The sequence below is a fragment of the Idiotropiscis lumnitzeri genome, chromosome 1 (assembly GCF_059441095.1).
Source record: "Idiotropiscis lumnitzeri isolate Australia: NSW breed Sydney's pygmy pipehorse chromosome 1, RoL_Ilum_1.0, whole genome shotgun sequence".
Lineage (NCBI taxonomy): Eukaryota > Metazoa > Chordata > Actinopteri > Syngnathiformes > Syngnathidae > Idiotropiscis > Idiotropiscis lumnitzeri.
In genome coordinates, this window is record NC_142391.1 from 14,385,681 (window position 1) to 14,403,063 (window position 17,383).

Genomic DNA, 17,383 nt, shown 5'->3' on the forward strand with positions numbered 1-17,383 from the left:
GTGCGGTCATTTTCTTTTCAACGGCTTAAGGAGTAGTTATGAATGGGCACCACAAATTCTGCCTGGCAACAAGTGGCCTCACGAGTAAGACATAAATCAGTGGTGAATTTTGTATATAGAATTATTCATGTCTGTGTCGTTTTGTTTGATGGAGGGCATCCTGGAAGAAAACGAAGACTGGCCGAGGCACCGTCATTTTCCTCTTTGTGTTATGTGTAGTGGTTCGTGCACCAACCTGCTTTTAATTATAACAAAGCCAAAGGAAAATGCGTGACTTTTGACCCACTCTAATTTGCCTTGGAAGACAATGAAGGAATAAACATTCAGTGCATAGTTTTGACCCACATTTACTATTCTTCCTCTCAGCGGTCGACAGTTCCTGTGAAGTGTCACAAGTGTTAAGCGCAAACTCGCCGTACTCCAAGTTTTAATGTATAATTAAAAATACCTTCTGACCGTTATGTTACTAAGCAACAAGATGGATAAGATTGAATCCGAATTGCTAATGGCGAATGCCCATGGGTCAACATGTTACCTCAAGTGTACCCCATTGAGGATGAAAGGGCAATTAATGTGTCCTGAGGCCCACATCAGAAAATAAAGAAATGTGTGTGTGTGTGTGTGTGTGTGTGTGTTTGGGGGGTTAGTGGTGGTGGTCTTTGAGTTCAGGACACTGCACACACAATTAACCTGTGTGATATTTTTGCAAACGGCAGATGGTTGATTCGATGAAAAGGGGTCAGCTATTATGTCGTGGGGTTGGCTTGACACAGGAAGTGCTTGATTGAACAGACACTGGCAGCAAAAAGAATTGTCTAATCATTTTTTTCCCAATAAAGACGTTGTTCTTGGACCAGCAAAGGTAAAAACAGTAAAACTGTTAAAGGTATCATAAAGCCGGGATAGTCCATTTTTCAACAACAAACTTAATTTTTACATGTATTTTGTCAGGAAAATGATATCAGCTTGCATTTTCGCGTTTATCAATTCGTTTTGGAGAAATCAATACAAAAACCTACGGCCACGCCCTCCTCCTCTCCCTCCATGACTTGGTGGGAGTCACATAAGGGACAATTTGTCCATTCAAAGTCTTCGTAAATACATCGCTAATACGTCATGTATACGCAATATTACGAATGTGAAGAAGTTACTTCAAACAACTAACTGCACCGTTGCTAAGGAGACAACACTTTGACCTTGCTCACATTTAGAGTTGGACGTGATTGAGGTCACATAAAGGCTCGTGAGCATTGTCGTTTGTTCTGTTTGAATGTATTAATGTGATCTGTTAAAGTTCCAGTTGCTTGGACATTGGCGGCAATTAATAAACATTTTCACTAACCTTTCTATAATATTTTGCTTTGCAGCAGAACCCGGATTAATAGGGGGAGGTTAAATAATAAAATGAAATAACCAGTAACACTTTATAATAAGTGCACACTAATAAGCATTAGCTAAGCATTTGTAAATACTGAATAAATTGTTTATAAAGCATGTTTCTGACACAAATACCCTAAAATGAAGTAACTGTAAATGAATAATTAAAAATTCCAAAATGTTTGAATGTATTATGTAGTATGTGATGGTGGTTCGGGTTTGAAGCCCGAGTACGAATGGCTTGGATGAGGCAGGATTTGCCAGCATACTTTTACCACTATGGCGAGAACTCCAGTACGAACCTGTCTGTGGGCGTTTTGACTTCCAAGCCGGTGTATCTTAGTTCCGGGTCGGTTCAATGAAAGCTTGACTGTGATGTTAGCATTACGCTCGAGAATATTTGTCAGATGAGATTATTTGGTTTGTCTTTTGTTGTTTGTGTCAGTTTTACAGTAAATGTCAACATGGAGAAACAAATAAACACCCCAAAGCAAGCGCACTTTGCTCTTATTTGTAGAGAAAACAGCCACTGAACAATAACTGTAATAGCTTGGGGGAAGGCTATAACTAAATTAGTGTACATTCGATCTAAAGAAACACTTATATGTGCTATTATTACCTTTGAGAAAAAAAAATAAAAATCTGAGAAGTTTAAAGGTCGACAATTGTTTTGCAGACTGTATTGTTGCTTCAAATCAGGAAAAAATAAATAAAAAAGGACGCAAATTTGAGATCAATGCTTCTGCTGTATTAGAACTACAACCCTGAGTCACAAGTACATAATTTCCTTCTTCCAGAAGGGAACTATAACAGACTATCATGATATACAAGGGAATCTGTATGGAGCTTAAAGTTGCATAAAGTCAGGGCACACCACACCATAATGGCACTGCTGAAAGCAACTGGCCCAAATGATTCCGCAAAGTTTAATAATGCAGAAGCCGGTTTTGTTAGCAATAATGAAGATGCTTTTTCCTCAGGATCAATTTCCTAAAGTTGGACTTTTTGGTCCAGTGGGCATATGTTGCTACAAAGCCTGCGTCAGACTGCAGGCAATGGATTTTAGAGCCACTGGGAAATGTTTCTGACCCCTGCTCATAACAGTTGTTAGACACAGATATGCACGGAAGTTAATAACTAATAGCGCTGCAGATATAGAGGTTACATTATGACAGCGTTCATTCTCAACATAATCATTCAATTCCAGCATAGAGAACTCGTATGTTGGGAAAAAATGTACACAACTGGAAAGACCAACCCTGTTTGCATTCATTTTACATTCTGGACTTTCCAAACCATTCTTCAACTGCATTCATACATAAATAGCAAACATTAGGTACTATATGTTCTGATCAATATTTCCCATTTGTGGACTCAAAGGAACTGAGTTTGGGTTGCAAATGTAATCTTCAGAATTACAGTAATTCATCACACCCTTTGCGGAAATTACTTTCTTCTGGGTTTTGGACCAAAATGTGGTCACAATAAAAGTTTATAGCACCATCTGTTAATTTAGTAAGGGCTTGACAACTCACAATTGTTTGAAATATATATTTATATAGACTGCATTAATGTCAAGTCAGTTTTTTTTTTTTCATAATGGACAAAAATGTTATTTTTGCAAAAAGTAGTTTCAAACTCACAATTGCATGGCATTTATTATTATCTTATTTTTTTTTACATCTTTGTCATCCCAACACGGCTGCATCGTCTTTAAATCTCATGTGCATCCTAGTGCATCATTTGTATTTCTGTTTTTTTTCCTATATTAATAGAGTGACTGAATCTACCGGAGACAAATTCTTTGTTTGTTTTTAACATGATTTTATCCTCATAAAAATTGTATTTATTAGTAAGTACTCGTAATTTAAAGTTTTAGTAGTTTAATGGGTTGTGCCACGATGAATAAATTCTCGAACACAACAGTGATGAGGCTCACAGTACTCGTTTCATAAGTTGCTCTGGCAGAACAATGTCAAATGTCAATGATGCCAGCTCGGTTGCAAAAACTGAACTTAAGGTGACAACTCTACTGACAGACATTTGTCAGTTGGAAGGAACATGATGTGCGAATTCAAATACAGGCAGGTGAAAAGAGGAGCTCAATGAGTCACCAAAGCTGCAGCAAAACAGCAACCATCCGTCATTCACCCTCCCAATTCACTCTTCTGAGATCACTTAGTCTATACATAGACAGTGCTCGTGATTCAGAAGTAAACCAGTGCATTATCTGATATCCGCGGCCCTGCCTTCTGCTTGACTCGCCAAGCAATGAATGCGGAGAGAATTCATGAATAAAAGTGCAGAAATAAACTTTGATTATAATTAAAAAAAAAAAAAAAAAGATACTAGGCTCAAATATGCCACGTTTGTGGTGGGCTGTAATCATTTGCGAGTTGCTCGTTCGCCACAACATTCGTCCGGTAGTGCTGAACGAGATAAGTGATTAACTGTTGAAAAATTCAGCGCATGTGGATACATGCGTTCAAAAATAAAGGGAAATGAAGAAACAAAAAAATAATAACAGCATTTTCTCAAGAACAATTTAAGTAGGCAATCACATCCTATGACTGTTGATATGTTGAGCATAGTCACCATCATAAAAGATCCACACAGGCAGAAATAATGAATGCTATTTCCTTTTACAAGCATACAACCTAAATATGTATAATCCCAATAATACTACTTCTGTGATTTAAAAAGTATATTTCATGTGCATTGTATTGTTGATTATATTTGAAAAAAACTTTTGATGGGTGATTTGCATAGTGGTGCAGACAAGTCACAGTTTCATCATGTGATTTATTGTTTAGCCATTACATTTAATAATTTTACAATGGATTTTAAAGTGTGTTTATAAATATATATATATATATATATATATATATATATATATATATATATATATTAGGGCTGTCAAAAAAGCATTAACTCAGGTGATTAATCCCCAAAATTTTAACTCAGTTAACTCAGTTTGATTTACTTAAAAAATAATTTGCATACTTTACAATTATTGTGCCATATTAGCTGTCTTTAGCACGTCTCAGACCAAAACACCGTGTTTAAGTTACCACTGGGCCTTGCAAACCAACACTGCTGGAGTGTGGCGCTTGTGGGCAGTTTTGAGAACTGTTTCGAAAATAAATGTCTGCAAAGAGGTCTCCATTTATATTGTATTCAAGAATCCAAGAAAGCTATTAGAACAGTCTTTGAATGAAATATACTTCATATTTGGTGATTTTGCATCTATTCCAAGATATTATTCAATTAAATATCTGTTATAAGCTTCGCAAAAATTAGTAGTTGAAAAATATGATCAATCATGATTAATCATGGATTTTTTGTGATTAATTAGTTAAGAAAATAATCACTTGACAGCACTAATATATCTATATATATATATATATATCTATATATATATATATATATATATAAGCTAATGTTTTTATATTATTACTAATTAACTACTCCAATTCTACCAATATAAAAAAGATCACTAAGAGAGACAGATCGACAAAACAAAATAAACTAATCAGCATAATTGGGTGTTGATACTAAATGGAGAATTCTGTGTTGGCCAGGGGCATAAACAGTCTGCCGACCAAAGTTTGACATTTTAAATAGGTAAAGGAGGATGAGAAAGATGGAGCCAGCACACAAGCAGTCAGGAATCCCTAGTCCTTGATCACAAATCATTTCCTTACCTGATCTGAAAAGCAAATGCTGAATTAAATTTAGCGACCTCAGAATCATCACCCTTTGCTAAATTTTCAGTGTTTGAAATAATGCGTTTATATTGGACATTACACTTCAGTCAGAGTCAGCTTTCTTTTTTTCCCCAATCTTTCATGCTGGTCATTAGACTCCCATTAAGATGATAGACTTCAATGGACTCGTGTCCATAGTCCCACTAATGGTTTGTAGCTTTTGTTTCCTATTGCATGGTGATTTCACAGACGGTCTGTTCTGAACTGGCATGCCAGATGTTACTGAATTGCTTGCTCTGTGAGGGACTGCTGCTCAGGCAGTACTGCCGTAACTAGAATGCAGCTGCCATAATAATGTACATCATGGCTTTGGGATGCAATGCCTTCTTTCGCATTCATTATGCTTTGCACTTTGGGATTTAGGTTCAGGGGATTCCTCAAGTTTTTTCAGTGTATGAGTGGAGATTTGGGAGGAGCATACAACACTGAAAAGTTTGGGAGTTGAAAGGGTTGAACTTCTGGGTTGGAGGCTAAAGTTTAAGCCTGTATCTCACTGAGGAGTTAATTTAGCAAAATATGGGTTTCATCAGATTTTTTAAAAGGTTGAAAACATGTTTGCAAACACTTTTACTTGCCATGCTATTGTTTCTCTCAATGGCAAGTCTTTCCAAAACAGTCGCAACCATTTGTAAACCTTTTGTTAGACTGTACAAGCAACTTTACTTGAGGCTAATTGCAACTAATTAAGTGACGTTTCATGGTCAGATTATGGTATCCAATAATGCATGTTGCAAGTTGTTAGAATAATATTTAGAGGTTATTATACATTTGCCATGACGCAGCTTTGTTTCAATGCGTGGTGCGCATGACATGTTGCGGATTGGTGGAGTGGACTATGCTTGAGTGTTTGCAGTTTGAGTGGAGATACAGGAGGACACCGCTGCTGCAGGGAGGTGCCTGCAAATGGCAGGGCGGCGGTGCTTCTTCAGAAGTGAGGATGACGCAAACAGCATCGTGCTGAATCCTGAAAAAAGAAGTTGACGTCAAAGTCTGCTGCGACCCACGATGGGGCGCCCATGTTAAACCGGACTGAACCAGCTTTGAGTAGACGAACTGTACCACCCTTGAGTGTAATCTGATTCTCCGACCCTATTAAAGGGAATGTGACAAAAACATCGGGGAACAGAAGGGAGATGAAGTTACCAAATCAACTTTGTTAACCTCTCTGTCTCCACTTGAGCTGAGTGCCTCTCTTCTTTTAGCTATGAACCCTATATGTCAAATTGGTGAACCTGACACAAGTGTTGCAAAAAGTTGATGGATAACAAACACTATGACATTACACGGTGTTGTTACTGACATAACAATAATCAACACTATTTAGAATACAAATGGTCACAGGTTGTTGAACAGCTATTTTGTAGCAAATAATAAAATAAAATAAAATAAAATAATAATCCATCCATCCATTATCTGTACCGCTTCTCCTCACTAGGTTCGCGGGGGGTTGTTGGAGCCTAGCCCAGCTATCTTCGGGCAATAGGCGGGGGACACCCTGAACTGGTTTCCAGCCAATCTCAGGGCATATAATAATAATAAATAAAAATAAAATAATTTGGGTCAAGAGCAGTGAACGAGTCGTACCTTTGGTGGCGTTTTGATTAAAATGCCGGATGTGATAATACAATTTGATGTCCCTGTGTTTTGCTTTTAGTGTGTCGAGTTCTATTGAACACACATAGTAGCATTAGCTGTGTTAGGCACTCATTTGATTCCTCAGTGATGTCACCGGGGTGTGGGGACAGGGTGGAGGGTGTTTATTTTGGGCGATGTGTTAGTGCGCCTCATACAATGCGTTAAAATGTATTATTCCACCCTCTGGGCTCTGTTTCTGCTATTTGAAGCAAGCACCCGGCCGCTGTGAACACTCGCAGCTAAGCGAGGCGGAAGAGAAAACGGTTGCTGCTGGCGACATTCAGCCCACTTGTTGTCAATCAGACGAAAGCCAATTTTGTCATTGGCCCAGCAGTATGCGGAGTGGGATGAGGGCTGGCACACTATATGAAACCGATTCGGCTATAAAACAAGACAGTTTCACCATGGCAAGAAATAAGAAAAAAATGTCTGGAATTCTTGATCCTCAGGGTACTTTGACAAAAATAGGCCACAATATGTCCTGACATAGTACATTAGCAAAATCTGTGGAGAAAAAAAAAAAATAACCGCCCTCGCTTGCCTCTCCAATTTTATTTTTAAGTAACTACTGCACCCAAGGGAAAACAACCAATCACAGATAGAAGGCATTACATCGGGGGTGTCAATCATTCTCATGCACTGGTGGCAGACTCACAGCGGGCACACCACCATGACCTCATGCTGTAATACTTTTAGCCGATATGTTGCGTTTGGGGGAATTTGCTAAAACTATTGCGGAATAGCAACAACACTTAAAAAGAACGAAACGGAGTGATCTAGAAAAAAAACAAGGGTGATCATAGGAACGTCCTTGCAGGAGTGGAATCAATGCGGAAATCTCATTATTTCTGCTTGTCAGTTTTTTTTCTCACCTCTATTAGATCCCTAGAAAATATAGTAACACGCCATTCCGAATTAGTAATGCTGCCATCGCAGCAACCATACCTAATGTCGGCTTGTTGTATCTTTGACTTAAATTAGTACTTTCAAGCACCCAAAATCCATGGCTGGTTCCATAAAATTAGAACTGTGCCAAACGCCAACAAAATAGAATAAAATGGAAAAAAAAGCCCAGTACTGACGGCTACCGCGAAGGACAGAACAACAGTCAGCATAACTCATTAAAAACAAAAAGCGTAACCGAAAGTGAATATTGCTGGTCAGAATTCTCGTAAACGTCAGTTTCCTTTTCTATAGCGCCATTGTTGCGTCATCAACCCTCCCTGAAAGTTGAATAGCCGCACCACAAGTGGCTACTACTTCTTAACTTTTACTGGAGAGAACTCACACAGGAGTAACACAAACACAAGAATCTTGCCATGACCAGGTGATCCATTTGAACTTAACAACATACCGTATTTTCCAGCTCTTTAAAGTCCCAAATCTTCCCCAAAACAAACGAGGCGCCTTGTAAAGCGACGCGCCCATTATATGGACTAAGCATCACTCGCGACCATCAACCCTTTTACTCATTGGGCTGTTCGGAGTGCTTGTTAGCACACCCTGCTGGACAAAGTCTGAGTCATCTATGCTTCTAATTGACCGTGACTTATACATTATGTGACTATGGTGTTTGGGTGATGGTGTAGGAGAAAGCTGGACAAAAGGGCAGCTGTCCACAATGTTGTAGTCTGTCTTATCATTTATGTTATTGCAAGCAAGAAACGTCCCAGGTTTAGACAACAGACTGCAAAAAGCCCAAAGCACAACAGCACATCTCTCTAAACAGTCATGTGATTGGCTGAGTCTGAGTGGCTCCCAAGAAGCCATTGCTGTAATTGGCTAAGGCTGAGTGGCTCCCAAGAAGCCATTGCTATAATCTTTTTTAGTTATTTTTATTTCTTTTGGGTATATAGATGGCATGAGCGATACATGTTTTGTGTTAATCTTATTTTTTTTTTTTGTTGTTTGCTTGTATGCTGAGTTTGTTTTTGGTTTTGATTTGAAACCGTGACTCTAAGGAGTGTGGTGACCAGTGAAGTCCCTCCCCTGACGTTGTCTAGCAGACTATTGCCTAGACACCTTTTATTGGTTAGAGCCATTGTTATTGGCAGTGATTTCTAATAGTTTCATGACATCTGTCATTGAAACGGTGTGATACCGCTGGCAACGATCCCTTAGGGGATTGAGACCTGGTAAACTGGCATCAGCTAGCGCGAGCAGCTGAGCTAGCGCCTTGTAGTGCGGCGTGCCTGGTATATGCATTAAATACGGAAATAGCACCCTCAACTGGTGTTGCACCCTTTGATGCAGCGCGTCTTATGACCGTAAAAATAGGGTAGTCTCTTTTGCCTAGTGAACATTCTACCCGCCATTTTGCTGCCTTGCTTTAGTGCTATTGTGTGATGCTGACATAAAAAAAAAAACATCATAAAAAATCCTGCTGTGTCATTTACAGACATTGCTACAGCACCATTATGAACTCCACTGCAGAGTTCTCTCGGTCATGTTCCGTTAAGCCTTTCCATAAAAACAGGTGAGGCGTAACATTACTGGATTAAACCCCCTGTGTCAAAGGGTGCATGTATCTCCTTGGTTAAGTTTCCCACTAGCAATAGATGAAGACTGCAGAATTAGTTTTGAGCAATGTTATAATTTGTGTTAAGAATCATGTGAAAAGTCCCCACCAAGATGGTTATGCAGCTGAGTGTGAAAGAGAGTTGTTATCGTTCAATCTAAAATTAAAATCCACACTGTCATAGCTATACTCAGACTGAAGCTAGTTCTCTGCCACAACTTCCCCTTCTATCATTATTTTGTTTTTTTCATGTCACACATATCTCACCCGAGCTCCCCCCTTGTGGAATTAAAATGTGATTTTCAATGTACTGCAGGGTGCTCGTGTTGAAAATATCAAGGTGAGGCAGAAAGACAATGCACGCTTTAGAAAGCTGAGAGAGCAACTCTGGTTTCTTGATGATGAGCTCGCAAGATAGCTTTGCCGCTGCACTTTTGCTTTCCACCTGCTGAAGGCAAAGAAATTGCTTGCAGTTTTAATTGCATGCATCCTTAATCCCACTTTAGTGGGCAGCTGCAGGCAATCTTAAAATGTCACATTTTCTTCAAACTTCCTCTCATCTCTCCGAACCAAAGAGTGATGAGTACCTCACCATTTAATGACTTAATGGTGTGGCTTAAACGGTACCCAAAAAAATACATTATAAAGCTTGTGCTAATCAGTACTCTCCTCACATACTACCAAACCTCCTATATTGGACACTGACCTTGGTCAGCAATCTAGTAAAAATTCTGTTCGCCTAGCCAACATACATTTTAAAAGGGCTTCTTGAAATAAAACATATATGATGTTCAATTGAATAGAGGACGAAGCATCTGGGAAGGGGGTATACACTTGAGTCATAATCATATTGTTTGTTTGTCTAAAATGCCTTCCGTGCTCCAGAGGGAAAGAAAGCAAATATGGGGAAAGTAGCTTCCTTTTTTATCCTTACTTTGAATCCACGCAATTTCACTTCTTTCGACTGCCTCATTGGCTCTTCTGTCTCATGCCATTTCTGCATCCCTGCAGTAAGGGTCAGGGTCCCAGCAAATTTAGTTAATGATGGACATTTGTGCCTGCTGACAGAGAGGAAATTGTCCATGCATTGGTTGAAGGATGAGGCTCATATTTTGGCTCACAATGAGTCTGCGTCTATGCGAGAAATATAAATGATGTCAGACCTTGACCGAACGTATTGCAACACACATGAAGGATAATAGATATTTGTGTGTGAAGGTTTCGGATTATTTCAGTGATTCTGGAGACTTGCACTTTCCAGTGATGTTTTGGATCAAATTGCCCCATCATTTTCCAGCGTTTCATCGCTCATTTATGACCAGCAAGGTTATATTTTAAATTGCACATGTGTTTGTCTTTCCATTCGAGAGGTTTTGAATGATAGTCCGATAAATCCTCTGTTGTTATCCGAGACTAGATTTACACTATGATCGATCAGTTGCACAGCATAAATAGAACAACATATTTAAAAGATTACACACACAGAAAAAAATGATTTTTGAGCCTGTGGATGGACCTAGCAGTCCTAAACAACGCCATATTTAATGCGAGTTATCCTTGCGTGTCCTGAAAGGCACTTCCAAATGTATTATTATTATTCTGTTTGTTTACTTCTATTTTTTCACTTAAATTGCTATATTGTGCAACTGTTCCTAATGTTGTGCCCTCTTTTCCTCAACCTGGGCATTAGTGACTTTCAGTTACCCAATCTGGTCCGTTCTGGGCGACAGATGTCTCAGATGTCCACTTTTTGGGATTTTTTTTAAAAACACTGTGTTTTACAGTTTCCTTTGAGCCCAGTTATTTTTCACAATCTCTGAATGTAAAAATATTATGGAACCTGACTTGTAAGTACCTTATAAAGCAGACAAAGAAATTGTTGCATTTGGCCAAAAGGCATTATGTGAATGAAGGCTATGACAAAAAAACAACAGGATGTTATTTTTTTTTTAAAGAGCATTTGTTTTAATTTTAATAATGTGTTGCTATAAAACTTTACAAATATTTCTTGATATAGGGGGGATTCAATTAAAAGAAGGGATACTAAAAACACATTTTAGTAACACTACAAGTAACAATACTCACATAATCTCAAACAATGGGCATGGACAATGGGCAAAATGCAAGCCAATGTCTTACTTTGTGACTATATATTCATTGGCAGCCTTCATTTTGAACGTTTAACGACGTTCGGCTCATTGAGTTGGGTCTTTGCCATTGCGCGTTCATTAAGTGCAGGAAGATGAAGCACATACAAAATTACTGACAGAATTAGTGATTGTCTCACGAAAAAAAAATGGGGCCGTCAAATACTAAATAATTTGATATTGTTCCTAGAGGGGGAAAAAAAACTACTGGCTGAACACCGTTTCATTAAATAGATTAATCTGATCGTCATGTTGTTGACAATAAAAAGGATTAAAAAAAATGTTGGTCCCAATGCAGCACCGCTTGGAAGAAATTCATAGATACGCTGTGTGGATTTAACCGATTTTTCCGACATGCACACACACGTGAACATATTCTCCCGGGATCTCATAACTCCCCCTCAGGCCCTGCGGTCCCAATGTCAAAGAGAAAAAACACTGAAGGGAACATGCTTATTCTCCCGGAGCATCACGCATTCCTTCTTAAACAACAACACAAATGCAGTTTGAGTATGACATGGACCCTTTCCGTCCTACTCTCTGCCCGTCTGTCTATTTGTCTCAGGGGGGAAGGTCACTGTTATCACGCTCAATTTGATTATGTCTTAATCCAATCAGGCAAAGCACAAGCTCTATTGATTTTGGAGACATAGAATAATGCTCATTGGGCGTACAGGCATATAGTTTTTTTTTCAGGACAAGGTTAAGTTCAAGGGAAAATATCTTATCTGTCACTGAGCCGTTCACCGAGCATGTTTGCTTGTTTCCTCGATTCACCTCTCTTGAAGCGAAATGCAAAGTAAGCTGTCAGCTCCTGTTGTATTCACGGACCATTTCTGCCCACTTCTGTTCAGTGAGATTGTTACTAACAGCAGACTTCCAAGCAAAATCCCACAATAGCCGCAGAAGATGAAATGCCTGATTGCACCTCACAACATAATCCATCCAAGAGGGAGCGATTGAGATGCTGGGCTGGAGAGCCAAACAGCAAAGACGCACACAGGAATAGTTTGCATTTGGAGATGGATGATGAGGCAGCGCGAGCTGCATGAGAAGACCCCAGAATGCGGAAGAGCGAGATGCTGCATGGAGCGCTAAGCGGCTTTCTGTCTCTCAAATACAAGTGAAGCAATGTGACAACACACCAGACAGCATGCGGACTCATAGAAATCAAACGTGCGCATACGGCTTAGAAGCAGAGGCAAATGTGGTTAGTCAGCACTCGGAAGATTTGTCCTTCAGCCGTCATGCTGTCAATCAGTCAGTTAAAAGCACATTAAGATAGCGGGCCGCTTGGAATTACATTTAGATGACCTGCCCTGCCCAGTCTGCAGCTCATCGTGTTGGTATCGGCTTTCATAACTGTGAAGGACAGTTGTTGAATGTTTAATTTTCACTGAGGCAAAATCAGGGTGACCCTGTTTTAAGAGTGCCCACCCCGAAATGAAGGCAGAGGAACAATGTGCCTCAAGCGTTGTGCCCCCTACACATTCCCTCGCTCTCAAAGCAGCATGGAGCAAGCCTGATGATGACAAGAGTTTTTGGGGAATAGCCAGGCCCACTCACCTTCTGGTTCACCACACAGTGTGCACAGTGATTCTAGACAAGGAGCACAGAGAAATAAAAGAGACATCAAAATAGGTAACGCAGGTTTAGTGACTGTTACCAGCGGCATCTCACATTCTCTTTACAGGAAAAAAAAAACACACACACACACAATAAATGACATGGGGAGCAACAAGATGCTGTAATGTCGTGCTGCTCGTAATGTCTTTGCGGAGCAACACCGGTGTGCACCTCAATAGAGAGGCAACCATCATGGATAATATGACTATCAGCCACATGCAGCTGCATAATCGGAGAATATGATTCAGTATCAGGCATGGAACAAAAATGAAGAAACAAAAGCAGACCTAATCATACTTTAGATAACCATAGCCCTATAGCATAGACGTAACGTCTGTGCTGGAAATAAATTGGGCGCATGTAGCGGCATCAAAATTGAAAGCTTTTGCAACATGCACATGCTGTCCATTATTGTTAATGGACAAGGTGTGAACAAGAGTCCATAATTTGCAGATATATAGAGGTGATAATGGCCACTTTTCTCAGCAGATGAGAAATAACCTGTACCCATTGTGCATATTCACATCCAAATACTGGAGCTACGTTATTTCTAAACAGTTAAGTAAAGCTAATTTTATTTGGATATTTTGCCAATTCAAAACAAAAGGCACTTGTCAAGAACCGCACTCCTCCACAGCCCGCATGGAGATGGAGACAAAGAATACCCCCCCTCTCCGTGAACAGCAAAACCAAGGCTCTGCGGGCCGTATGTCTCTGGACAGAGGGTAGATAGCGACGGCAAACAGGACAGAAAACCAGAGCAACCAAGGGAGTGGCAAGAGAAAATCAGTTTTTATCAACAACAGTTATAGTCCCACTATGACGGCAACAATGATGATACTGCTCCCAACACTACTATCCCCGCAAATAAAAGTGAGGCTAATAGTTTACGTATGTTAAAGCTACTTTGAGGAATACAAATCAGCAGAACTAGACATGCTGCTTGAACTGTAAATATCGGATATTAGTACTACATTTACCTCAAGAGAATTACCAATAAACAACAGCCCGTTAAACTCCACCCTACCCTAGCGCACTGCATTGAACAACTGGAACTGAAAACCCGGCAAAATTGGGCTGAAATGCAGTAGCAACCTTTTGTCAAAGGACAGTCCTGAGGATCAAACAAAAAGGTGCTTGAGTATTTATTCAAAACAAAACAAAACAACATATTTGCTCAATTCTGATTTTATTACCATGTATAGTGGTGATGAAGTAATCATTTGATGTCTACAGGCTGTGTTGCCAATCCCAAAACACCTAAGGGGATGTTGTACTGGGAGCTTTTGACTAACACAAACGAGGCCCAAAAAAAATGCCTGGCTTATTTTTTGATGCCAAGGCTCGTCGTCTTCAACTAATTAGTGGTTTATTTAGATCAGCAGAAACCTTGGTCTTCAAACTATTTATTCGCGCATGAAAACATTGCAACAGCTCTTTGGACGGCTTGTGATTTACATAATATGTCTTTAAGAAAAAGGATCAAGTGTGCTATATATACAAAGATCAACAAATGTAAAAAGTTGCAAATAATTCAATCTAGCATTAGAGAAACAGACTGAGATCATTTGAAAATGTGTGTTTTGAGAGTCAGAAAGAGATTATGAGGTTATGGATGTTGTGTGTGAAGGAGCTCCAGAGGTAATAGGCAGCATGACGGGGGACGTCAACCACATACAGTGGTACCTTGATATAAAATTTTAATTCGTCCCAGAACAATCGTTGTATGTCAAAAAAATTGTATGTCAAATCAAAATTTCCCATATTAATACATGTAATATGTATTAATGCATTCCAGCGCTATAAAACCACCCCGGAAATTAGTTTAATAACATTTAATATAAATAATTTGTATAGAAATAAGCGAGTAATAACACACATAATTATAAAAAACATAAGATAATGTTAATAAAATCAATAGAAAAACAAATTTTATTTACCTCAGTGACGGTGAACTTCGGCGTGCAGGAGGTGGACTAATACGTAAACACTACAACACTTGTTTCTACTTGCGTAGCCCAAAAACATTTAAACACTTATTTCTACATATGTACAGTATACAAAATCTAAACTTATTCCAATCTTTTTTGGCAGCTTTTCTCCATGCCGGATAACGGAATGAATACCACTTCGTTTCTTAAAGTTTTCAAACCATCCACGACTGGCTTTGAACACTTCACCCCCTTGCGATGATTCCCCCTCCGTCTCGGCTGCTTCACGCTTAAGGTCTTTGAAAATGTCGCTGGCTTTCTCACAGATGATCACTTCCGAAACGGTGTCGCCAGCCAATTCCTTCTCCTTTATCCATATTAACAGTAGCCGTTCCATCTCGTCATGTATTTCAGTACGTAATTTAGAAATAATTGGATGGTTGCGGCTTCTTTATGTCTTCCTTCTGTTTGACGATCGTGGATATCGTGGAAGGATTACGACCATATTCCTTTGCCAAATTGACGACACCAATCCCACGTTCATGCCTGGAGATAATTTCGTGTTTAATTTCCATTGTGATCATTTTCTTCGTTTTTTTTTCTTCTCACCACCTTTATCTTTGGGACCCATGGTTAATAACAAAATAGCGTATTATTTACCAAAATAATACAAAAACCAGCACAAAACACTACGAATCACAAGACATGTGTGTAAACAGTGAGGCGTCAGCAACCAAACAGTGTGACGTCACCACAGACTGAGCAGGCAGGCACGTTCGTATCTCAAAATTTTCCGTCGTATGTTAGGACATAAATTCATGAATATTTCCTTTCGTATCTAAAAAAAATCGTATATTAGGACGTTTGTATCTCAAGGTACCACTGTACTGGTTAAAGACCTAGTGTCAAAATGGTAAATTAGATATTTTGGTGTCACAGCCAAAGTAATTACACATAATACAAATGACATTTTCCCGAAGTGAGATTCAAACCCGGAAGTGTGACGGCAGAACTCACCACGTGAACTTATATTAAGCCAGTCAGAAATTGACTCCGAAAGCGAAATATCAAACATATCTGAGGGGATCCAGATATTTGAAGAGTTGGAGGAAGAGGAGCTTGTTGGAATTATATTCGTTGGACCATAAAAGTACGTGCCAGATGCTCAGGAGAGCAAAAATATTGTGCCTGAACGACTGGACATGCAGTGGAGGCTAGACTCGAGACTGGAAGAATGGTAAGATAAGTAAAAATGGATTGTAAATCCCACCTACCATTTTGCAAACCTTTAGCATAAGCAAAACGGCCGAGAAAACAGAGATCTTGGAGGTGCTGGTGCCAAAGAACACTCATCAACACTGGCTTGAAATCCCCTCTGTTTGCCAAAATAAAATTACGTGCCCTATTTTTTTTTCCAGAAGCTTCCCAGGATACGAACAATGCATCGCCACATAGCATCGAGGCATTTCTCTAAATAACGCAAAAACAATGTCAGTTGAGCAGCTCACCGGACAATAAACAATGCAGTACTATGGCGACTAGGTACTCGTTCTGCGAATGACGTAATTCCCAAAGAATACCGGAGATTGCCGAACAAAAGCATTTTCATTTTTGCTATGGGTCTAAATATGAATCTGGGACGTTTGCGTTAAAAAAAAAAAACTAACGCGAATATTCTTAAAATAGATGTATTACTCAAAATACGGTGGGTCAAGTTTACCTCACACGAGGTTGTCAAACGTGCAGGAGGTGCGGTGAGAAGAATGGGTAGATTCTACCGACCAATTTTGCCTGTTGTGAATAGAGATTAGATGTTACAGTCTTTTGAACCGATTAGATTGGTTTCATAATTGCATTCAGTTGTTTAATTGATTTCCTCCTGGGATGCAGTCGCACACTCGTGTGGCATGAGAGATCATCAGGGGAGCTGCAGGAAATTGACCATTTTCACTAGATTTCTCTTGAAATTATTTCTTCATTACAAATCTCTCTTTGTTCAGCCATCTATGGTGATAGGCAGAACAACACGATTATTTTCAATCAGATGGCAGAACTTGATCCAATAATCCAACAACAGAATTAGCCATAGCTTCCTGTGACTAAAACAGCTTTGTGTTCAATCATACAGGCCTCGATTTCACTCCGAGTCAATTTGTGAGTACAATGAGACAAGATCATTTGGTGGCGTGTTAGTAGATTTTTTCTCATGTACAATGTGTGACTTGGTTCAGTTTGATTACATTAGATTTGAATTTCATTATCTGCATTATCTGAAGCATTATACAGTTTGTTAGTGAACATTACAACAGAGCAGCAGACAGGATTCAGATTCAAATTTGAGTAATGTAAAGCAGACGACGACTTCAAACAACCTCGTAGGGT

The 17,383-nt window shown here is 39.3% G+C and overlaps 1 protein-coding gene across 8 annotated transcripts in view; it reads right to left on the bottom strand.

The window, feature by feature from the left end:
• dlgap2a (discs, large (Drosophila) homolog-associated protein 2a) overlaps positions 1-17,383 on the bottom strand; it is a 154,599-nt gene that overhangs the window by 65,476 nt on the left and 71,740 nt on the right. For 2 of the 8 annotated variants that reach the window (XM_088319196.1, XM_088319217.1), the window contains one exon: positions 13,011-13,043. The exons of the other annotated variants lie outside the window; for them this stretch is intronic. In XM_088319196.1, coding sequence (XP_088175322.1) covers positions 13,011-13,043 — 33 coding nt within the window. The remainder of the gene's footprint in view (positions 1-13,010; positions 13,044-17,383) is intronic. 8 annotated transcript variants of the gene reach the window in all.